The 25918-nt window shown below is 40.3% G+C and overlaps 1 protein-coding gene and 1 long non-coding RNA gene across 4 annotated transcripts in view; one reads left to right on the top strand and one right to left on the bottom strand.

Annotated features, from left to right (window-relative positions):
• The window catches only part of ITPKB (inositol-trisphosphate 3-kinase B), a 100791-nt gene that overhangs the window by 50054 nt on the left and 24819 nt on the right, over window positions 1-25918 (top strand). For all 3 annotated transcript variants that reach the window (XM_075863422.1, XM_075863423.1, XM_075863424.1), the window contains 2 exons: window positions 19892-19991; window positions 20267-20480. In XM_075863422.1, coding sequence (XP_075719537.1) covers window positions 19892-19991; window positions 20267-20480 — 314 coding nt within the window. The remainder of the gene's footprint in view (window positions 1-19891; window positions 19992-20266; window positions 20481-25918) is intronic.
• LOC142760300 (uncharacterized) overlaps window positions 1-25918 on the bottom strand; it is a 46805-nt gene that overhangs the window by 20152 nt on the left and 735 nt on the right. The gene's annotated exons all lie outside the window — the stretch shown is intronic.

The following is a 25918-nucleotide window of genomic DNA, read 5'->3' as shown; positions in this document are numbered from 1 at the left end:
ACGTTTCATCCCATGTGACCGCTGCAGCCAATCCCAGGCTGCAGCGTCACATGGCCTGCAACGTAGGGGGCCGGACTACGCGCAGAGAAGAGGGAGGGGGTAAGTATCAACAGTTTGTTTTTTTCTTTCCGCAGCGGAAACTCAGTAAAAAAAAAACACCACAATGTGGTGCGATTTTTCGGATTGAAGTTGCCGCCGGTTCCAGGTTGGATACGCAGCGCAGTTTTTACGCACCGTATCTGATCCGTGGGAACCCGGCCCAAGAAATTAAAGCTGAGCTCTGATTGGTTGCTATGGGCAACAAGGCCAATTTTTCTCTGTCACAGTTTTGCGAAATAAGGTCTAATGTATAAGGTGTCATTTGTTCTTAGGGCTAAAATAGTTGTCACCCAGCTTTCCGTCACCCCTAAAAGGCCATTTTTCTTAGCATATGGGTCCATTCACACATCTAACCCACATGCACAGACCATGTACATCGGCACAGAGTCTCTGCGACTCCGTATTACAGACACGTAGATAATCTGTGAGCCACCGTGTACGCCGCTAAAAGCAATGTGGAATATGACGTGCTTTTAGGATTTTATGTAAATCTGTAAGGGCTCATTCACACAAGAGGGATAATAGGCCGTGTGACGGACATTTTTTTAACGGCCGTTACATGGCTGAATTAAAATCAATGCACGTCTATGCGGTTATTCACACAACCGGTTTTTTAGCGGACCGTGGGATCTGTGAAAACGAATCCTGCACGGATGCAAATCGTTATTCACGTCCAATTTGACACTCATTCGTGTGAATACGGCCTAAGAATCCCCTCCATGTTTCTCTGTATGATATCCTAGGTACACAGTTTGGACCATAGAAGGCTATGGACGCCATATTACGGATCCTTACAGCACGGATCTGTAATACGCCTGTGTGCATGATGGCTGACTAGGAAGATTTACCATTCAGAGATCTTAAAAAAACTGGGTGACAACCTTTGTGGGAGCTGTAATATTCGCCATATTGTTTGTGTTTTTACAATTATAACTCCGGTAGTATCTGTTTCTAGGAAAGTTTGGTGACAAGTAATATGGCTGCCATAACATTTCACAGTAGCCAACCAACCTTTAAATAGGAAATCGGCCTAAGGGGTCATATAGATGGCTGTGGTCATATACATGGCGTGTTCACATACGTGGACGTGGTCACATACGTGGCCGAGGTCACATACATGGCCGTGGTCACATACATGGCTCTGGTCAGATACATGGCTGTGGTCAGATACATGGCTGTGGTCAGATACATGGCTGTTTTACGACTCTATACAACCCCTGGAATCATAATATCACATCCAAATAAGTAAATAGGGGATCTAAACTGGTGCAAAGGAAACATGGATTAGTTGCCCATAGCAACCAATCAGATTCCACCATTGATTTTCCAAAGGCCCACTGGAAAATGAAAGGTGGAATCTGATTGGTTGCTATGGGCCACTACTCCATTTTTTCATTTGCACCAGTTTAGATAAATCTCCCCTTATGTTTCTGATTTTATACAGAATCCTATTGAAAAAATTAAATGTGACATGCTATATCGAACTCCAAGTTATTCTGCCATAAAAGCATTGCACACGACCGTAATTTTTATCCGCAATTACGGATCCGTAATTGTGGATAAAAATACAGATCCATTCATTTCTATGGCCCACGGACACGTAACCGTGTATTTACGGGTAAGTGTCCGGGCCGTAGAAATGGCCCACAAAATATAGGACATTTCGTGAGAACGGCCTGCAAATGCGGGTGACAGTACGCGGCCGTCCGTGCCCGTAATCACGGATCGTGCACATGGCTACAGCCGTGTGCATGAGGCTTAAGGGAGAACATCTCTGTTATATGGTGCTATACGGAGGCACCTTATATTGGCACCCGTAACTGCATGGACTCCATACTGCACTCACAAAGCAAGGATTTCTGTACTTGTCTCTGATGGGCTTTACCTCACAACTTTGGGCTATATGGACAGAAAAGACCCCTATTTGGCGGCGATTCCCACTTTCTCCTAAATAGGAACATTTTCCAGCCCCTGTGGAAGCTTTTTGTTTGCCCCCCCCCAGCTTTCCCAGGGACCGATACAATTAGGAACAGAAGAAGACGACTCGGGGGCTTTTATTTCTGGGAAGTTTTTTATTTTATAGGAAATTCTGAAATTATTATAATTCATTATATCCTAGTGCAGAAATCTCCATTGTCAGGAGTTGGTAGTTGGGCGTGAGCTGCCCCCCAGCAGTCGTGAAGCTCATGAAATATGGATGTGTTGACAGATGTAGCATAGGATGGAAAAGTAAACTGAGGCTTAGCTAAACAAGTGTGCTTTGTACGAGCCTGGCAAACATTGCTGCTATTTATAAAATCAGGGCTCTGACACAAAGCAAACGCTGTTGGTGTGTGTCCGATGACCAATGGGAGTTCCCTTTTATTATACACCATACGAAGCGCCAACCGCGGTGACACAAGAGAGTGACAATGGCTCACGGCAGCGACGCTCATTCCTTCGTCATTGTGCAAAAAAAGGCTTTGCAGCTCAAAGGCGAAACTTATTTTAAATTATTTATTCTTGCAGATTTATTTATATTTAGTCATGAAAGAGGCCATAAAAGTGACCCCTCAAAATAACCCGAGACTGGGTCTAACAGAAAACGATCGCTACATCTTTATTTTTTATTACAGTATTTATAAGAACAAAAATTTGGGTTTTATATCAATAATAATATAGTAAAAATATCTGGGTAATATGATAATAAACACGGTTGTCACCCAGCTTTCCAAGCTACAGATAAAGCTGTATACCAAGATACGGATAATATTTGTAGCAGATATAGCAAAATAATAACAATATGGTAATAATATGGGAATGGGGATGTCTGGCATAGAAACCCCATTTTCAAATAACCTATTAGGGAATTCTGAGTAAATCGAGGGGAGTCCCATCTGTTAGCCAGATCAGAGATCGGCTACAAAGAGCGTCTCTCTCTGGAGGACCCAGCACGTCCATGTGTTACATCGGCTGCCCCTTGATTTCAGTGGGAAGGGTGTCATGCTTTATTTCTCCTGTGGTGGTGCTGCAGGGAAAATGAATACTTAGTGCCAGGTTCCCCTACAGATTACACCTGATCGCTGGGGGACCCAACAGAGGGATGTATGATCAGTTTATCTTCGGGGGATTCTTCTGACACAAAAGTGGTGGAATATTCACCAACAAAATGGCGTAATGACGTGCGCCAAATTTATGAATTAAAAGCGCTATATTATTCTACAATGGTTAGGAACATTTTAGAAAATGGTACGTAACGTGTGTGGGGCCAAAAATTGAGCCTACCTTATTGTGGATATGAGTTAATGATTGGTGAAAAACGTACGTCAGCCATGAGATAGCATAAAGTGGGCCTAATGGCGCCAAAATTTATAATGGAGCCATTTTGGATGCAAGGGATTTTTTACAGCTCCTATTGTCATCTCTATGATCTAGTTAGTGTCATCTCTATGATCTAGCTAGTGTCATCTCTATGATCTAGTTAGTGTCATCTCTATGATCTAGTTAGTGTCATCTCTATGATCTAGTTAGTGTCATCTCATCTCCATGATCTAGCTAGTGTCATCTCTATGATCTAGTTAGTGTCATCTCCATGATCTAGTTAGTGTCATCTCTATGATCTAGTTAGTGTCATCTCTATGATCTAGTTAGTGTCATCTCCATGATCTAGTTAGTGTCATCTCTATGATCTAGTTAGTGTCATCTCTATGATCTAGTTAGTGTCATCTCTATGATCTAGTTAGTGTCATCTCCATGATCTAGTTAGTGTCATCTCTATGATCTAGTTAGTGTCATCTCTATGATCTAGTTAGTGTCATCTCTATGATCTAGTTAGTGTCATCTCTATGATCTAGTTAGTGTCATCTCTATGATCTAGTTAGTGTCATCTCTATGATCTAGTTAGTGTCATCTCTATGATCTAGTTAGTGTCATCTCTATGATCTAGTTAGTGTCATCTCCATGATATAGTTAGTGTCATCTCTATGATCTAGTTAGTGTCATCTCTATGATCTAGTTAGTGTCATCTCCATGATCTAGTTAGTGTCATCTCTATGATCTAGTTAGTGTCATCTCTATGATCTAGTTAGTGTCATCTCTATGATCTAGTTAGTGTCATCTCTATGATCTAGTTAGTGTCATCTCTATGATCTAGTTAGTGTCATCTCTATGATCTAGTTAGTGTCATCTCTATGATCTAGTTAGTGTCATCTCTATGATCTAGTTAGTGTCATCTCTATGATCTAGTTAGTGTCATCTCTATGATCTAGTTAGTGTCATCTCCATGATATAGTGCCCCACTTTTCCTTTTTACTCCACCTCATGGTTGGCAAACGTGTTCAAAAATATTGGCGTCCATGTATTATTTTTTTTTGCGAAATTTTTTCTTACGTCAGGAACCGAGTAGGGTTAACCTGAGCCCGGAGTTGTATAGCAGGTTACATTGTGTTCCAGGAAGGAGTCGCCGAGCGCGGTCATGGCCTGTCCGGGCTTGCACTGAATAACTCATGTAATACACAACGGAGGAGGGGAAGGGCAAAAAGTATAATAATCATTATAATAATCAAGTTGTTCTTATCTATTCCTGTTCTTCACCTGCGGACGGGCGGAATGGTCTCTCAGGGAAACCCTTCGGGAGATTAAGCTAGCGCTGGCAGCAATGGAAAATTCAACAAGCATTTGTTCTGCTATTTAAAGGCCAGAGTAAATACAGAGAGCCCTATAGAGCGAGGCTTGCAGGGTTCCTCTCCGCCGGGGTGTTGGGTGACATGTTTATTAGATTAACACTTCACAAAAGAAAACTTACACAATGGACTCGACGCTTGAGGTTTTTGGTGCTTGCCGGTCACAGGGTGAGGACTGTTGTAGGGTTTGCGGATAGGAAACTATTATGTAAGCATGTGGATTAATAACAAGAGACAGAGCTCTTTGAGGAAAAATTCCCTGCACGAGAATTATATATCGATATAGCATTAAAAGAGGCAAATTAAAAAAAATAGTTTTTCACGATTTTTTTACATTTTATTTTTCTCATTTTATTTTCCAAACTTCTGTTTTTTCATCTTGAAAAAAATTAGTCAATCCAAATGGTTCGTCATGCGTCGATCTTGTTTCTAATAACCTGCCAATACAAAAGTAATTGTATACAAAATATTTCCGATTCTCTTTTTGTTGCATTATGTAACAGTTATTAGAGAATATACCAACAAAATTGCCTATTCAATGTAAAAACAATCTACACCTGTGATTATAAAAACATTGCGTATCCAGCCGCAAAACACCATGATAATATCAATATCGTGTGTTAAACAATTATCCAAGAACATTCCAATCTTCATATATTGTACAAACTTCCCGCTACTCTGATACCAAAAATAATATTCCCAATCTCGAATTAGCAAAAATTCATCCAAAAGTGCCCCTGTGGTTCTGTACTAAGGAGCTGTGGGCACTTTGTGTGCCGCCAGATGGTGCTTGATACGATGTCGAGTTGTGGAGCTGTTATATGATAATGTGTATAAGGCCAAACGGTTCAGGGATGGACATATAGGGCACAAAAATTGTTTGAGACTAAAAAGTCATTGGGATGACCTTGATTAGTATCTAATAGTCTGGAACATCCCGGAATCCAGGACCTTACAGTCCCTAGGGTGTCGGATTATAAGGGCAAAGCCCCACGTGGCGGAATTGCTCTTGAATTCCGCTGCGGACACTCCGCAGCGTTAATCCGCAGCGGAGCCGTTTCTCCATTGCCTTCCACTTCTTTTTAGTAGGCTTCGTTTAGACGAGGCTGAAAATTCCGCTGCGGAGCATAGGCTGCGGTGCGGAATTTGGTGTCCGCAGCATACAATGGATGTTGCGGACCAGTGGCGGACTGGTTGCGGACTCATTGCGGAAGTTCTCCATTGACTTCAATGGAGATTCTAAATTCCGCAATGAAGTCTGCAGATGTCATGCACATGTTATGTGTGCTGCGGATGTGTCTTGCTTTTTTGACATGACATTTCTTCATTCTGGCTGGACCTATGTATTTCTAGGTCTACAGCCAGACTGAGGAAGTCAGTGGGGCTCCCGTAATTACGGGAGCGTTGCTAGGAGACGTCAGTAAATAGTCACTGTCCCGGGTGCTGAAATAGTTAACTGATTGGCAGTAACTCTTTCAGCACCCTGGACAGTGAATTCCGATCAGAATATACATCAACCTGTAAAAAAAAAACTTCCTGCTTCTTCCTCCAGTCCGGTCTCCCGGCCGTTGCCTCGGTGACGCGACCCTCTCGACATCCGGCTCGACATCCCTGGATGACGTTTCAGCCCATGTGACCGCTGCAGCCAATCACAGGCCAATCACATGCTGTCCAGGGTGCTGAAAGAGTTAAGCGATCGGCAGTAACTGTTTCTGCACCCTGGACAGTGACTACCGATCCCAATATACAGCAACCTGTAAAAAAAATACAAGTTCATACTTACCGAGAACTCCCTGCTTCTGTATCCAGTCCGGCTTCCCAGGATGACGTTTCAGTCTAAGTGACGGCTGCAGCCAATCACAGGCTGCAGCGGTCACATGGACTGCCGCGTCATCCAGTGAGGTCGGGCTGGATGCCGAAAGAGGGACGCGTCACCAAGACAATGGCCGGTAAGTATGAAATTCGTTTACTTTCACTAGGGAAAGTGCTGTCCCTTCTCTCTATCCTGCACTGATAGAGAGAAGGGAAGCACTTTTACCGCAGTCCGCAGCAGCTAGTCCGCATCAATTTACTGCACATTTTGGGCAGATCCGCCGCAGAATCTGCAACGCAGATTCTGTGCGGCATTGATGTGGACAGTTGCGGAGGAAAACCGCCACGTGTGGGCATGCCCTTACAGTCTTAGGGTGATTTCAGAAATCACGGTATATTTTTATATGGACCTTATTTATTTATTTGTATATATTTATCTTTTATCTTCTTCAATCACCCGGTGGTAAATGCTGTGTAACAATTTTGCTACTTTAACAAAAACACAATATAAAAGCTAAACTTTTTTTTCCCGGCCTCCTCACTACTGAAATGTATTGATTTAAATTATAACTGTGATCCATTATTAATACCCGGACTAAGGCCAGGTGGCATATATAACTAGAGAACATTTGTTCTGCTCCCTTCCATGTTCTGGCATCGGTATACAGCATCTGTTATCTAACATAGCACATGAGGATACAAGCCGTAATATATATCTCAGCTCCAATTATTTATATTTAGAACATAATACAATATTATTCACTTATTTATTACTTATCCATCCTTATAGTAGTTATATTCTTGTATATAGGGGGCAGTATTATAGTAGTTATATTCTTGTATATAGGGGCAGTATTATAGTAGTTATATTCTTTTATATTGGAGCAGTATTATAGTAGTTATATTCTTGTATATAGGAGCAGTATTATAGTAGTTATATTCTTGTATATAGGGGCAGTATTATAGTAGTTATATTCTTATATATAGGAGGCAGTATTATAGTAGTTATATTCTTGTATATAGGGGGCAGTATTATAGTAGTTATATTCTTGTATATAGGGGCAGTATTATAGTAGTTATATTCTTGTATATAGGAGGCAGTATTATAGTAGTTATATTCTTGTATATAGGAGCAGTATTATAGTAGTTATATTCTTGTATATAGGGGCAGTATTATAGTAGTTATATTCTTGTATATAGGGGGCAGTATTATAGTAGTTATATTCTTGTATATAGGGGGCAGTATTATAGTAGTTATATTCTTGTATATAGGGGGCAGTATTATAGTAGTTATATTCTTGTATATAGGCGGCAGTATTATAGTAGTTATATTCTTGTATATAGGGACAGTATTATACTAGTTATATTCTTTTATATAGGAGCAGTATTACAGTAGTTATATTCTTGTATATAGGGGGCAGTATTATAGTAGTTATATTCTTGTATATACGGGGCAGTATTATAGTAGTTATATTCTTGTATATAGGGGCAGTATTATAGTAGTTATATTCTTGTATATAGGGAGCAGAATTATAGTAGTTATATTCTTGTATATAGGGGCAGTATTATAGTAGTTATATTCTTGTATATAGGAGCAGTATTATAGTAGTTATATTCTTGTATATAGGGGCAGTATTATAGTAGTTATATTCTTGTATATAGGGGCAGTATTATAGTAGTTATATTCTTGTATATAGGAGTAGTATTATAGTAGTTATATTCTTGTATATAGGGGCAGTATTATAGTAGTTATATTCTTGTATATAAGAGCAGTATTATAGTAGTTATATTCTTGTATATAGGAGGCAGTATTATAGTAGTTATATTCTTGTATATAGGGGTAGTATTATAGTAGTTATATTCTTGTATATAGGGGCAGTATTATAGTAGTTATATTCTTGTATATAGGAGGCAGTATTATAGTAGTTATATTCTTGTATATAGGGGCAGTATTATAGTAGTTATATTCTTGTATATAGGAGCAGTATTATAGTAGTTATATTCTTCTATATAGGAGCAGTATTATAGTAATTATATTCTTGTACATAGGAGCAGTATTATAGTAGTTATATTCTTGTATATAGGAGGCAGTGTTATAGTAGTTATATTCTTGTATATAGGGGCAGTATTAGGGCGGGTTCACACGTGGCGGAATTTCACTTAAATTCCGCTGCGGACACTCCGCAGCGTTAATCCGCAGCGGTGCCGTTTGTCCATTGACTTACACTTTAATTTAGCAGTGTTCGTTTAGACGAGGCGTAAAATTCCGCTGCGGAGCATAGGCTGCGGAGCGGAATTTGGTGTCCGCAGCATGCTCTGTCTGTTGCGGAGCAGTGGCGGACTCATGGCGGAATTTCTCCATTGACTTCAATGGAGAGTCAAAATTCCGCAATGAAGTCCGCAGATCTTATGTGTGCTGCGGAGCGTATTGGTTTTACTACCATGACATTTCTTCATTCTGGCTGGACCTATGTATTTCTAGGTCTACAGCCAGACTGAAGAAGTCAATGGGGCTCCCGTAATGACGGCAGCGTTGCTAGGAGACGTCTGTAAATAGTCACTGTCCAGGGTGCTGAAAGAGTTAAGCGATCGGCAGTAACTGTTTCTGCACCCGGGACAGTGACTACCGATCTCAATATACATGTATCTGTAAAAAAACATATAAGTTCATACTTACCGAGAACTCCCTGCTTCTGTCTCCAGTCCGGCCTCCCAGGATGACGTTTCAGTCTAAGTGACGGCTGCAGCCAATCACAGGCCAAGCAAAGGCTGCAGCGGTCACATGGACTGGCGCGTCATCCAGGGAGGTCGGGCTGGATGCCGAAAGAGGGACGCGTCACCAAGACAACGGCCGGTAAGTATGAAAATCGTTTACTTTCACTAGGGAAAGTGCTGTCCCTTCTCTCTATCCTGCACTGATAGGGAGAAGGGAAGCACTTTTACCGCAGTCCGCAGCAGCTAGTCCGCATCAATTTTCTGCACATTTTGTGCAGATCCGCAGCAGAATCTGCGACGCAGATTCTGTGCGGCATTGATGCGGACAGTTGCGGAGGAAATCCGCCACGTGTGGTCATGCCCTTATAGTAGTTATATTCTTGTATATAGGAGCAGTATTATAGTAGTTATATTCTTGTATATAGGGGCAGTATTATAGTAGTTATATTCTTGTATATAGGAGGCAGTGTTATAGTAGTTATATTCTTGTATATAGGGGCAGTATTATAGTAGTTATATTCTTGTATATAGGGGCAGTATTATAGTAGTTATATTCTTGTATATAGAGGCAGTATTATAGTAGTTATATTCTTGTATATAGGGGCAGTATTATAATAGTTATATTCTTGTATATAGGAGGCAGTATTATAGTAGTTATATTCTTGTATATAGGGGGCAGTATTATAATAGTTATATTCTTGTATATAGGAGGCAGTATTATAGTAGTTATATTCTTGTATATAGGGGCAGTATTATAATAGTTATATTCTTGTATATAGGAGGCAGTATTATAGTAGTTATATTCTTGTATATAGGGGGCAGTATTATAATAGTTATATTCTTGTATATAGGAGGCAGTATTATAGTAGTTATATTCTTGTATATAGGGGCAGTATTATAGTAGTTATATTCTTGTATATAGGGGCAGTATTATAATAGTTATATTCTTGTATATAGGAGGCAGTATTATAGTAGTTATATTCTTGTATATAGGGGGCAGTATTATAATAGTTATATTCTTGTATATAGGAGGCAGTATTATAGTAGTTATATTCTTGTATATAGGGGCAGTATTATAGTAGTTATATTCTTGTATATAGGGGCAGTATTATAGTAGTTATATTCCTGTATATAGGAGGCAGTATTATAGTAGTTATATTCTTGTATATAGGAGGCAGTATTATAGTAGTTATATTCTTGTATATAGGAGCAGTATTATAGTAGTTATATTCTTGTATATAGGGGCAGTATTATAGTATTTATATTCTTGTATATAGGAGGCAGTATTATAGTAGTTATATTCTTGTACATAGGAACAATATTATAGTAGTTATAGTCTTGTATATAGGGGGCAGTATTATAGTAGTTATATTCTTGTACATAGGGAGCAGTATTATAGTAGTTATATTCTTGTATATAGGGAGCAGTATTATAGTAGTTATAGTCTTGCATATAGGGTGCAGTATTATAGTAGTTATATTCTTGTATATAGGGGCAGTATTATAGTAGTTATATTCTTGTATATAGGAGGCAGTATTATAGTAGTTATATTCTCGTATATAGGGGGCAGTATTATAGTAGTTATATTCTTATATATATGGGGCAGTATTATACAAGTTATATTCTTGTATATAGGAGCAGTATTATAGTAGTTATATTCTTGTACATAGGGGCAGTATTATAGTAGTTATATTCTTGTATATAGGAGCAGTATTATAGTAGTTATATTCTTGTCTATAGGAGCAGTATTATAGTAGTTATATTCTTGTATATAGGAGCAGTATTATAGTAGTTATATTCTTGTACATAGGGGGCAGTATTATAGTAGTTATATTCTTGTATATAGGGAGCAGTATTATAGTAGTTATATTCTTGTATATAGGAGGCAGTAGTATAGTAGTTATATTCTTGTATATAGGGGGCAGTATTATAGTAGTTATATTCTTGTATATAGGAGCAGTATTATAGTAGTTATATTCTTGTATATAGGGGGCAGTATTATAGTAGTTATATTCTTGTATATAGGAGGCAGTATTATAGTAGTTATATTCTTGTATATAGGGGGCAGTATTATAGTAGTTATATTCTTGTATATAGCGGCAGTATTATAGTAGTTATATTCTTGTATATAGGGGCAGTATTATAGTAGTTATATTCTTGTATATAGGGGCAGTATTATAGTAGTTATATTCTTGTATATAGGGGGCAGTATTATAGTAGTTATATTCTTGTATATAGTGGGCAGTATTATAGTAGTTATATTCTTGTATATAGGAGCAGTATTATAGTAGTTATATTCTTGTATATAGCGGCAGTATTATAGTAGTTATATTCTTGTATATAGGGGCAGTATTATAGTAGTTATATTCTTGTATATAGGGGCAGTATTATAGTAGTTATATTCTTGTATATAGGGGGCAGTATTATAGTAGTTATATTCTTGTATATAGCGGCAGTATTATAGTAGTTATATTCTTGTATATAGGAGGCAATATTATAGTAGTTATATTCTTGTATATAGGGACAGTATTATATTAGTTATATTCGTGTATATAGGGGCAGTATTATAGTAGTTATATTCTTGTATTGAGGGCAGTATTATAGTAGTTATATTCTTGTATATAGGGGGCAGTATTTTAGTAGTTATATTCTTGTATATAGGGGGCAGTATTATAGTAGTTATATTGTATATAGGGGCAGTATTATAGTCGTTATATTCTTGTACTTAGTAGTTATATTCTTGTATATAGGGGCAGTATTATAGTAGTTATATTCTTGTATATAGGAGCAGTATTTTAGTAGTTATATTCTTGTATATAGGAGCAGTATTATAGTAGTTATATTCTTGTATATAGGGAGCAGTATTATAGTAGTTATATTCTTGTATATAGGGGGCAGTATTATAGTAGTTATATTCTTGTATATAGGGGGCAGTATTTTAGTAGTTATATTCTTGTATATAGGGGGCAGTATTATAGTAGTTATATTGTATATAGGGGCAGTATTATAGTCGTTATATTCTTGTATATAGGGGGCAGTATTTTAGTAGTTATATTCTTGTATATAGGAGCAGTATTATAGTAGTTATATTCTTGTATATAGGGAGCAGTATTATAGTAGTTATATTCTTGTATATAGGGGGCAGTATTTTAGTAGTTATATTCTTGTATATATGAGCAGTATTATAGTAGTTATATTCTTGTATATAGGGGGCAGTATTATAGCAGTTATATTTGTGTACATTGAGTGTAATAGTTAAGTGGTAACATAATTGAGTTAGGGGCTCAATGAGCAGATGAGAAAGAGTTTCACCCAAGATAAATCAATTATTCTCCTGGGACATGATGGGAGTGACATGCAGAATAAAACAATATGTATGTAGAAATAGTCTTTACTATATATAGGACCTGTGTAATTTATGTTACTAATGATTGTGACTGTTATTTATTATTCCACGTGTCTCCAGTGTCGGGACCCTCCGGACACACTGATACCTATTTATTGTTTTTATCCTGCACAAAAAATATGTGGAACTTCACATCTGTAAACAGTTCTCCGAATTCCCTTGGCATCACCGTAACCACCTGATCCGATATTTAGCATTCTGAGAAGATGCCTCTCTGGGCAAGACATGAAACAAATGTCAATGGTGGGTGGGGGGTAATTTTCTGGAACTGTAACACAACTTGAGACGGCTGCATGCAGATCCCAATAAAGCATTACAGATGTACTATATTCTCCTGGGGTGGGGGTTCTGATCTCCAGATGAAGTGCGGTCTCCTTACACAGGTTGTAGATGGAGAAATTTGAGATTTATGTGACTTCTATTCCGTACAATACTTCTTAAAAAAAAATAGACATGGGAGATGTGATGTCTCATAAGAGTCTTTAGTTTTAAGCCCCCTGTTAAGAATATCAAGTCAAATAAGAAAGTGGCTTGAGTAATTGAACCACTGAAGGGCTAATGCCCTTTATTTACTGTAGCCACCAGATGGTGCTGCGTAAACATAGTGCGTTGCCATCTGGCAGCAGATGTTGTGTGCTATATCCAATGGCTTTTCTACAGGGGATCTATATGTACCAATCACAACTGGACACCAGCCCATTGAGGGCCCCCAGTCCAGTCCAACCATTGTCATCACTAGATACCGTAGCATGTGGAAAAGGGTTGACTAAAGCATTAATGATACTGTTGCTGTGGTCTTAAAGGGGTTAAACTTCATAAAAACAAAATCCCGGTTGGTAAATAGAAGGATTTGCAACTCCCACAAATGATCTTTCCAACATGAGGCGACACATCTTCCAGGAATCTCGGCCCTGGAAACAAAAGGTGTGGCTGCTAAACAAAATGTTTAAACAACACCCAAGGACAACAATAGCTTCAAATTTGTCCATTGTGCTAAAATATCAGATTTAAGGTCAACGTCTCGGTAATCACAATGTTGAACGTAATTTCATTTTCCATTTATAGGATCCGTGTGCAATGATGTAAATAGTAAGGCCCCCCCCCCCCCTGCACACGTAGCGGATTAGTTGAGGATTTTCCGCCAGATTTGCGGGTAGAAAATCCGCTGCGTTAGACTGTTGGGCTCTGTTCACACGCATAACAAAATACGGCTGAAAAGGGAAAACAGCTCCTGATTTTCTGCCGTTTTATAATCAAACAAGCGTTTTTCGCTGCATTTTTTACGGACGTTTTTAGAGCTGTTTGAGTCAATGAAAAACGGCTCCAAAAACGGCTCAAGAATTGACATGCACGTCTTTTTACGGGGTTTCTTTTTACACACCATTTTTTGGAAATGAGGCATAAAAAAACGCCCCGTCGGAACAGAACGCCGTATTTACCATTGAAATCAATGGGCAGATGTTTGGAGGCGTTCTGCTTCCGATTTTTCAGCCGTTTTTCGAAACATTTACTGCCTGTAAAACGGCTGAAAATAGCACGGGTGAACATAGCCTTGCAGGCAAGTGGATGAGGTTTTAGAAAACGTATCTGAATGCTGTTGAACTTTTTCAAATCGACAGCATTCTCATTCTGGATGTTCGCTGAAATGTAGAACGGGTGAAATCTTCACATAAATCTGCAACAAATGTTGCGTAAAGCAGCATAATACAGTAGCAGCAAAGTGGATGAGATAAAACAAATCTCCACACGCTGCGTAAATACTGAGCGGGAAAAAAAAACGCTCAGAAAGTGACCTGCGGTGCGGAGTTTTATTGTATTTGCGCTGCTTATTTGTTGTGGGTTTTCCCCATTATGGCTAATTCTAACAGAGTATTTTGGCGCTGTTTTTGATGCGGAAACCATGTCAGAGACTGCCAAAAAAAAATAAAAAATCGCCTCCCATTGATTTTGAATGGGAGGCAGAGGCGTTTTTTCCTGCAAGCAGTAAAAAATGCTTGCAGAATTGAAGGCAAATGTCGCAAAAACGTTGCAAATGTTGTGCTGGCAGGTCAAAATCTGCCTCAAATTTTTTAGGCAGATTTTTCCGCCTGCAAAAAACACTCTGTGTGGACAGGGCCTTAAATTCAATTGGAAGGTAAAACCCATAACAAATAGCAGTTGTTGCGGTTTTTGCGTCAGGTTCGCAGCGATTCCCTGCCGCAGAAAATGGAACTCAGAAAAAAAATAAAAATCTTATACTTACTCAGGAGTCTGTGATTTATCCCATGTGACTGCCGCTGCGGCCAATCACAGGCTGCAGCGGTCTCCTGGGATGAAACCTTATCCCAGAAGGGCGGCGTCTAGCAGGCCGGCTAAGTGCTGCAGTTTTCCGCAGCGGACATTCTGGGCGAAAAACTGCCCCACAGTTTGGTGCGGTTTTTCGGGCCGGAATGCCCTGCGGCGCACAGGGCGGAACGCTGTGTGCTTTTACGCAGTATATCTGCCCCATGTGAACTCAGCCTTTGGCTATATACACACGGGGCGGATACGCTGCGTAAAAGCACGCAACGTATCTGCCCTGGGCACCGCAGGGAATTCTGGATGAAAAACCGCACCAAATTGTGGTGCAGTTTTTCGGCTCGAATGTCCGCTGCGGAAAACTGCACATGAAAAAAACCAAAACGTTTCATACATACGTAGCCACGGCGACACGTCCCTCTGAGGTCCTGCAGCCCGGCCTCCTGGAATAGGATTGGCTGCAGCTGTCACATGGGATGAAACGTTATCCCAGGAGGCCGGCCTGGATGAAGAAGCACAGAATTCTGGGTAAATATATGATTCTTTTTTTTTTTTTTCTGAGTTGCAATTTTTGTGGCGGCCGCAAAAATCGAAACATCTTCTATTTGTTGCAGGTTTTACCTCCCCATTGAATTCAATAGGGAAAACCCGCAGCAACAAAAAATAAACGTTTACGCAAATACATGCTGCGGACTAAAAAACCGCAGGTCAATTTCTGAGCGTTTTTTCCGCTTATCATTTACGCAGCGCGTGGAGGAGATTTGTTCATCTCCCTCCCTCTCCGCTGCTACTGTATTATGAACTTACCCTTAACCCTGTGCTTACTATATGGTAGCTGCAGTGTTTAAAGGGGCACTCCGGGAATGTTTTTAGGACATCTCAATCATGGGACCCCCGACTGATCGTGTGGACAAGAAGAAGTAGAAATGTCCAGAACTCCCACTGATGACTGCGCTTGTGTGGTCATCTCTCCATTGTGAAACCGGACGGGATCATCAGGGTCCCTACGACCAGACATATACTGTTTTTCTAAGTAATACTCCTTTATTATTGATGTGTGCCGAAACTTTTCCAATATTTTTAAAATTTTGTGTATTTATTGTCTAAAGAAAAGTTCAGCAACTTTCTAATATACTTTGTCTATCAATTCTGTACCAGGTTCAAGATGTCTGCTTGCAGACAGTGAATGGAAAATCCATTGTTTACATTCAGTTCCTTGAATTCTGTAGGGACTTTGTCCTGCTCACACAGGTGTACGACTCTTTAGAAGAGAAAGCTCTGATACACTGTAACGAGCTTCGCAGTCGTGTGAGCAGCACGTGGTTAGGACTGTTTTTCAGACTTTGAATGTGAAAAAAAAATGATTCCACTCGCTGAAAGCAAGCAGAGATCTCTAGAATGGTGAGGAATTGGTGCGCAATGTATAATGGCATATAGCGCACCTATAAACCCAGCCCTTCACTTACAGGCCAGAAAATCAACAATTATTAAAGCATCTTAAAAATATAATAAATGTGAATGGGTCAGAAAAATAGGAGATATTAGCTGACAGCATGCAGAGATCTTATTTATATTGTGTTATTTTTCTTTGATTATCCCAACATACTGTGTTTTAGTGCATATTTACTTTTAATGAATGTTTTGTACTGTATATTAGGCCTTTTCCTTACTGTATATTAGGGCATTTATAATATCTAATAGGGATTTTATACAGTATATTAGGTAATTGTTGCTGTATATTAGGTCCTTTATACTGTATGAGGCCTTAATACTGTATATTAGGCCATTGTTATTGTATATTAGGGCATGTATACTTTTCGAATAGGTGTTATATGGTATTTTAGACTGTTCATACTGTATACTAGGTCATTGTTACTGTATATGAGGGACTTTATCCTGTATATTAGGCTATTGTGACTGTTTATTAGGCCTTTTATTGTATATATTTCTCCATTTTGACTGTATATTAGGTCATTTTACTGTATATTACACCATTGTTAATGTCTATTAGGACATGTATACTTTTCATATCGGTTTTATATGGTCATTTAGCTTATTTGTACTATACATTAGGCAATTGTTAGTGTATATGAGGGCCTTTATACTGTATATTAGGCCATTGAAAATGTATATTATGCCATTTATACTGTATTTTAGGGATTTTATACAGTATATTAGGCAATTTGTATTTTTATATTCGGCATTATTATTTAATATGGCATTTATACTGTATATTAGGCCATTGTTAATGTATATTACGGCATTTATACTTTTCATATAGGTGTTTGTTATACAGTGTTTATGGTTTTTTATACTGTATTAGGGATTATATACAGTATATTAGGTATATTGGTATTTCTACTTTATATTAGGCTATTTATATTTTTATAGTGGGCATTGTTACTGAATATTATGGTATTTAATTGTATAATAGGCCTTTGTTAATGTATATTACGGCATTTATACTTTTCATATAGGTGTTTGTTATATAGCATTTTTGTGTTTTTATACTGTATTAAAGGCCATTGTAACTGTATATTAGGGAAGATATACAGTATATTAGCATTTCTACGTTATATTAGGCTATTTGTATCTTTATTCAGCATTGTTACTATATATTATGTATATTTTATATTTTAGCTTTTTATACTTTTATATTAGGTATTTAATACTCCATTTTACTGTATTTTGACCCTTGATGGGCACTCACATACTGTATATATATATATGGCTGTGTATTACCATTGGCTTCCTCATCACTTGTGATATATCACATATGATCGTGCCGGCCGGTGGTTTCCTGCAGGCCGGGGGCTTTCACATTCAGTTCTGGGGAACAGTTCAATATTCCCAGCATGTTCTCCTTCCAGATACAGACTTTTTGTTTCACTGCTGTTGAACTTGGAAACAAGAACACTGTAAAGATTTCTGTATTTGGTTCTTGTGAGACGTTGATGGCATTTTTGTACATTACATTCTCTCCCCTTGAAATTGTCTTCTATAGATTTTTCGATATTCTGCATTGTACATTGGAACGGTTGGCGTCTCGAGGAATATTACCTATTATTTCTTATGCAAAATACCCTGTGGAATTAAAGGAATTGTCCTGTATAAGAAAAAGGGTCTTTTTTTTCCCCTTCCTTGAAACAGCGCCACTGCTATTTATGGGCTGTGTCTGGTATTGCAGCTTAGCCTAATTCACTTGATTTGGGGTGAGCTGCAGTACTAGACACAGTCTATGGACAGGAGTGGCGCTGTTTCTGGAAAAAAAAAAATAAAGTAGGCCCATTTTCTAATACTGGACAACTCCTTTATAGGAGAATTCATGTGACCTGGAGTTTACCTTCTTATACCCCGTGAGGGCTGGTTTAAGGTGTAGAGTGCAAATCCTTTAGACTCTGCTCCCTGGTTTAGCCATAGCCAAAAATAATGGTAACACAGTAGGTCCACGCTCCTGTCCCGAGGCCCGACTGACAACCCATCACTATTCTCCTAACTAATGGGTTGTCATAATCTCCAAAGATCCCCAAAAAAACGGCGTTCTGTATATGACATGTATGAAATAATTACCATGTTTTATTAAAGGAGCATCGCACCCCCTTCATTGGGCTCATTGGCCGGGTATGGAGGGAGTCGGACCCCACAAATCAGATATTTATGGTTCATCCTAAGTTCAGGCAATCTGTGTGGCTGACGTTTTGTGACATGTTGTGACGTGATGTATAGATACTGCGTGTGGCGGAGGCTTCCGCAGAGTAGGGAGATACTTCCTCTATAAACAGGAATTATATTTATTGCTACAATATCAGTCACTAAGAGTAGAAAATAGCAATTAAGGAACCAGGTCTGGATTTAAATATTTTTAGTGCTGCCTCCAATTACACAAACCTTCATCTATATTTACTGGTGGCCAAAAATAATCTGATTATTATCAGTGATAGGATTTTAATAAGGCTGCGTTCACATTACATTAGAGCCCTACGTCAGAGGTATATGAAGAGGATCTCCCAATATATACCATAGACTATCTATCTATCTATCTATCTATCTATCTATCTATCTATCTATCTATCTATCTATCTATCTATCTATCTCATATCTATCTATCTATCTCATATCTATCTATCTATCTATCTATCTATCTATCTATCTATCTATCTATCTATCTATCTATCTATCTATCTATCTATCTCATATCTATCTATCTATCTATCTCATATCTATCTATCTATCTATCTATCTATCTATATATCTCATATCTATCTATATATCTCATATCTATCTATCTATCTATCTCATATCTATCTATCTATCTATCTATCTATCTATCTATCTATCTATCTATCTATCTATCTATCTATCTATCTATCTATCTAATATCTATCTATCTCATATCTATCTATCTATCTATCTATCTATCTATCTATCTATCTATCTATCTATCTATCTATCTATCTATCTATCTATCTATCTATCTATCTATCTCATATCTATCTATCTATCTATCTATCTATCTATCTATCTATCTATCTATCTATCTATCTCATATCTATCTATCTATCTATCTATCTATCTATCTATATATCTATCTATCTATCTCATATCTATCTATCTATCTATCTATCTATCTATCTATCTATCTATCTATCTATCTATCTATCTGTCTGTCTGTCTGTCTGTCTGTCTGTCTGTCTGTCTGTCTATCTCTCTATCTATCTATCCCTCTCTCTTGCTCATATCTATTCATCTCGTTCAAATAAAAATAAAACACATTTCAAATAAAAAATAAAGAAATAAATATACTGTATATAAATGAACTAATAATAGAAAAATACATTATTAAGAATAAAACTCATGGTAATAATGAATTGATACCCATCTCTGAACACTAATATAAAGTCTAATGTTCTTTCATTTGCAGAGCAAATCATGGCGAAAAATCAAGAACATGGTCCATTGGTCGCCCTTCGTTATGTCATTCAAGAAGAAATATCCATGGGTCCAGCTGGCAGGACATGCAGGTACCTGAAAGATTTTTGTGATCAGAGAGATATGGCAGCCGTCTTGTGGCCTGGATCTTGTGGAAATGCCGTCTGTATAAGTATTGAGACTAATGGTTGCCATCGAGGCTGACGGCATCCATCGTTGCCGCTATCCTATAGCTTTTCCTGGCAGCCATTTTGCGTGAGACATTTAGTTCAGTCTACGAGGTCAGGCCACAAACCTGCAGGTTCAAAAGTTTATGCCCCCCCTGTTTTCCGATGCGCTGACTGTTTCCATTTCTCTGGATCTACAGGTAGCTTCAAGGCCGCAGCCAATGGTAAAATCCTGAAGAAGCACTGTGACTGTGAGCAGCGGTGCCTGAGCCAGCTGATGAGCGACGTCCTGAAGCCTTACGTTCCCGCTTATCACGGGGATGTGCTAAAAGACGGTGAAAAATACAACCAGATGGAAGATCTGCTCTCAGAGTTCGACAGCCCCTGTGTCATGGATTGTAAGATAGGTGTCAGGTGAGATTTTTACTGTCCACTAGTCACATAGAGAAGCTCATTGGAGATTCATGCAGGATATGTAAGGATAGGCCGTCAATATCAAATCGATGGGGGTCGGACTCCCAGAAACCCCAGCCGATCAGCTGGCTAAAGGGGTTAAGGCGGCCGTACATTTGGTAGTGAATGTGCATGGTATTGCAGCTCAGTTCTTATCAGGACTTAGCTGCAGTACCAGGCCCAGCCACAAACAAATGTACGGCGCTGTGCCTGGTAAGCAATGAAGGGGACATGACACTGGAGCACCGCTGCTCCTTCAATCAGCCGATCGCAGGGGTGCCAGGATAGGCCATTAATATTATAGTCCTGGAAAACCCATTTAAATTTATTAGAAAATATTAAGGACTTGTTCAAACAGCTTTTCTACCGCAAATCAAGAGATCACCAGGAAAAATATGTGCCAAAATCATCTTCATTTGTCAAGCTGTTTCGGGGAAAGTTGGGTAGCAATTAATATGGCCACCATTACAGTTCCGAGGTTGTTTCCCAACCATGTTAGTGCCCGGAATGGCAAATTTGCCTGTTTTTAATATAACTATAGAGTAAAACTGTAAATAGAGGGAGGAGGGGGATGTAGCTGCAGCGTCTCTTTCACTATGTCTATGTGAGGCTGCATGCTGTGAGAGGGGAGAAGGAACAGCACAGGAGGAGTCATCTGATTGGCTCGCAGAACACAGCACAGCTCTTAGATAACACCCACTCAGGATGAATGAAGACAGAAAATTAACTTTTTCAGAAACCTGCAGAGGGAAGGGAAAAGACCCCAAATCTGAAGGTTACACAGAGAATTTACGGCTGCACTACATCTAATAGTGAGGGTATGTTCACACGCTGAGTCAAAAACGTCTCAAAATACGGAGCTGTTTTCAAGAGAAAACAGCTCCTGATTTCCAGACGTTTTTTGTGCCACTTGCGATTTTCGATGCGTTTTTTACGGCCGTTTTTGGAACTTTTTTCAATAGAGTCTATGGAAACCGGCTCCAAAAACGTCCCAAGAAGTGTCCTGCACGCTCCGTCAGAACAGAACGCCGTTTTCCCATTGAAATCAATGGGCAGATGTTTGAAGGCGTTCTGCTTCCGATTTTTCGGGCGTTTACGGCCCGAAAAACGTCCGAAAATAGGCCGTGTGAACATACCCTGACTCACACTACAGGGATAATGCACACAGTGATGTCACAGTATGGGGATAATGCACACAGTAACTCACTACAGGGATAATGCACACAGTGATGTGACAATACGGGTATCATAGCACAGAAATAGCACACAAAAAACGGTCACTGTCTAAACTGTGATGTCACAGCGTAGTAAAACAAAACCTATAACGATGTCACATGCAGATATAATGCACATATGATGTCATAGTACAAGGATAATGCAAAAAGCTATTCTGCAGTGAATAGATAACGCACACAACAGGGGTAATCATGGGGCTCCATAGTAAAACATAGAACGGGACTACATTCAATTTTCCAGTCCCCTCCTATTGTCCAAAGTCATTACTCACTGCATCTTATGTCTGAGTTGAACGGGGCCCTCGTAGTTGCTGGGCCCGATAGCAGCTGCTCTGCCTGCTACCCTGGTAGTAACTCCTATGATAGGAAGGGAATGGGATTTTTTCTTTTTTATGGATGGATTTGATAACAATAATTCATTTCGGTCAGTGACAGGAGCTCCGAGATACATGAATGTGACAGATCACGACCACAGTGATAGAGCCGTCAGCCTCAGAGGGGTTAAAGGAGCTGTCAGAAGCCAGATAGTGCGTGGGTGCGCGCTGTATATAGATGGAAAGAAGCTTCATGACATGTGTCTACGCTGACAGTGATGACTGCAGCCCCCCGAGCTCTGCCCCGCAGCCGCAGAGCCCCTGAAGTACGGAGCCAAGAAACCATGATGTGCGTGCTACAGAAAAAAGTTTTTCTACTGTTTGGGCTATGGATAAATACTGGGGTGCATATAGCCATACCACTACCAGCCACACTACCTACAAAACAGAGCAATCCCATAGTGCCCTCATAACAGTTCCAGCCGTAGTGCCCCCATAACCGTGCTAGCTATTGTTCCCCTATACCAGTATCAGCCACAGTCCATAGATAACAGAACCAAACGCAGTGCCCCATAACAGGGCTGATAGTAATGCTCTATAAAAGTGACAGACACAGAGCCCCCATAGCAACAACAGCCACAATCTCCCCATGACAGTGTCAGACACAATTCTCCCACATCAGTGCCGAATACAGGGCCCCCAAAACAACAACGGCCACAATGCCTGCATGACGGTGTCAGCCAGGGGCGTAGCTAAAGGCTCATGGGCCCCGATGCAAAAGTTCTTATTGGGCCCCCCCCCCTGCAAACTTCTCATGGCCGACGGTCCGCAGCTTTCAGTTGCATCGCTGGGTCTCCTAAGTGACCCAACAATGCAGCACTAGCAGCCGGGGCGTCACTAAGGACTTAAAATGTCAGGGGAAATAGCCCCAATACATATGTGTCCACCCAAAAAAAATGTGTGTATAGGAGACAGCATAGCATATCTATAGCACTACGACCCTATAAACTATGGATAGGATTAGATACAGTGGCTCAGCAGACAGTATCACACATGATAGGATTAGATACAGTGGCTGAGCAGACAGTATCACACATGATAGGATTAGATACAGTGGCTGAGCAGACAGTATCACACATGATAGGATTAGATACAGTGGCTCAGCAGACCGTATCACACGATAGGATTAGATACAGTGGCTGAGCAGACAGTATCACACATGATAGGATTAGATGCAGTGGCCCAGCAGACAGTATCACACATGATCGGATTAGATACACAGCTCCGCAGACAGTATCACACATGATAGGATTAGATATAGGGCCTAGCAGACAGTATCACACATGATAGGATTAGATACAGTGGCTCAGCAGACCGTATCACACATGATAGGATTAGATACAGTGGCTCAGCAGACAGTATCACACATGATAGGATTAGATACAGTGGCTCAGCAGACAGTATCACACATGATAGGATTAGATACAGTGGCTCAGCAGACAGTATCACACATGATAGGATTAGATACAGTGGCTCAGCAGACAGTATCACACATGATTGGATTAGATATAGGGCCCAGCAGACAGTATCACACATGATAGGATTAGATACAGGCCCTAGCAGACAGTATCACACATGATTGGATTAGATACAGGACTCAGCTCGCTGACATTGTGTCTCCAGCGCTGGACCCAGGAAAGCTAAGAATAATAATTTTGCTTCTTTATGTGTTACTGATTATTTTTGTGTGTTTGTGTTTTTTTACAGGTTCGGTTGTTGGACTTCGCATTCGAGGACTTCAATGACGGCGGTTTTTTATTCTCAATAAAATGTTTAATGAGGGTTGTATTTTTTTTTTTCAATAAAATATTTTTTTCTATGTGCTTGTATCTTTTTAAACTTTATTATCACCGCCTTAGTAATGGCCGCTGGCTAATTGACAACCACCATTACTAAGGCGGGGCTTAATGTTAGCCGGTGCAAAGGCCAACACTAACCCCCATTATTACCCCGGTACCCACCGCCACCAGGGGTACTGGGAAGAGCCGGGTACAAACCAGTACCCGACCATCTGTAGTGACGGGCAGGCACCGGGGTGGCCGCAGGCTGGTATTAGGCTGGGGAAGGCCAAAAACAGTGGCGCCTACCACCCTGGTAATGCTGCCTGCTGCTGCTATGTTGTATCTGGCTGGTTATGAAAATTGGGGGGGGACCCGACATCGTTCTTTCCAATTTTTTTTTTTTATTTTTTTTAAATGACATGGGGTCCCCCCCATTTTTCATAACCAGCCAGATACAATAAAGCATTACCAGGGTGGGAAGGGCCACTGTTTTTGGCCTTTCCCCTCCTGATAATACCAGTCTGAGGCCACCCCAGTGGCCGACCATCACTACAGATGGTCAAGTACTGATGGTACCCGGCTCTTCCCAGCACCCCTGGTGGTGGTGGGTACCGGGGTAATAAAGGGGGTTAGTGTTAGCCTCTGCATCCGCTAACACTAAGCCCCGCCTTAGCAATGGATGCTGTCAATCAGCCGGCGGCCATTACTAAGGCGGCAGTAATATAGTTTTAAAAAAAACCACAAAGACATAGAAAAAATATTTTATTGAAATAAAAAAAAAACCCACACAACCCTCATTAACCATTTTATTGATAATAAAAAAAAAAAGCCGTCATCGAAATAGTCCTGGAATCCGGCGTAGTCCAACCACCGAACCTGTAAGAAAACATACAAAAAAAACGATTAGCAACACGTGTTAGGCTTAGATAAAGGGCCCATGTGTGATACTGTCTGTGGGACCCTGTATCTAAGCCTACCACAAGGTAGGGTTAGATACAGGGTCCAGCAGACAGTAATCTTATACAGTATAAGATTACTGTGTGCTGGGGCCCTGTATCTAAACCTACAGTGTGGTAGGCTTATATACAGGGCCCAGCAGACAGTATCACGCATGGGCCATTTATCTAAGCCTACCATGTGATTGGCTTAGATACAGGGCCCAGCAGACAGTATCACACAATCTGTGATCCTGTCTAATGGGCCCCCTAAGCCTGCTACATCGTAGGCTTAAAGGGGTTGTGCAGTCCCTAAACATTGATGGCCTATCCTCAGGATAGGCCATCAATAGCTGATGTGTCGGGGTCCGTCTCCCGGGACCCGCCAATCAGCTGTTTTGAAGGGGCCGCAGCACTCGTACGAGAGCTGCTTCCCTTTCATTTCACTACTCGCTCACACTGTGAATCGCCGACACCGATTCACAGTGTGAACGGAATGAAGGGGAAGCAGCTCTCGTACGAGTGCTGCGGCCCCTTCAAAACAGCTGATTGGCGGTTCCCGGGAGTCGGACTCCGCCAGTCAGGGCTACTAATCTTACCTTCCTCTTCAGCCGCGGCGGAAGTTCTGTCCTCTCGATGTTGTGCGCGGCGGCATAGCGCTGGGACGTCATGCGCTGCGCACAGCGCTTGACGTCAGGACCTCCGCTGCGATCCGGAACCAGGAAGGTAAGTAAAGTCTGTTACTATAGTAACAGGGGCCCGCGGCCCGAGTTACTATAGTAACTTTTTATTGATGTGGTGCGGAGGGCTGTGGGCCCCCCTGGCTTCGGGGCCCGGTCGCAATTGCGACCGCTGCGACCCCTATAGCTAGGCCAGTGGCCATCATTATGACACTCCGTTTTTGGATGTTTGTAAACAGAAAAGCACGTGGTGCTTTTCTGTTTTCATTCATACTTTTCACTGCTGTTGCGCGAATCACGCGCGTCCCACGGAAGTGCTTCCGTGTGGTGCGCGTGATTTTCACGCACCCATTGACTTCAATCGGTGCGTGATGCGCGAAATACGCACAAAGAA

The sequence above is a fragment of the Rhinoderma darwinii genome, chromosome 4 (genome assembly GCF_050947455.1).
Source record: "Rhinoderma darwinii isolate aRhiDar2 chromosome 4, aRhiDar2.hap1, whole genome shotgun sequence".
Classification (NCBI taxonomy): Eukaryota; Metazoa; Chordata; class Amphibia; order Anura; family Rhinodermatidae; genus Rhinoderma; species Rhinoderma darwinii.
This window is presented reverse-complemented; position numbering and strand designations above follow the sequence as displayed.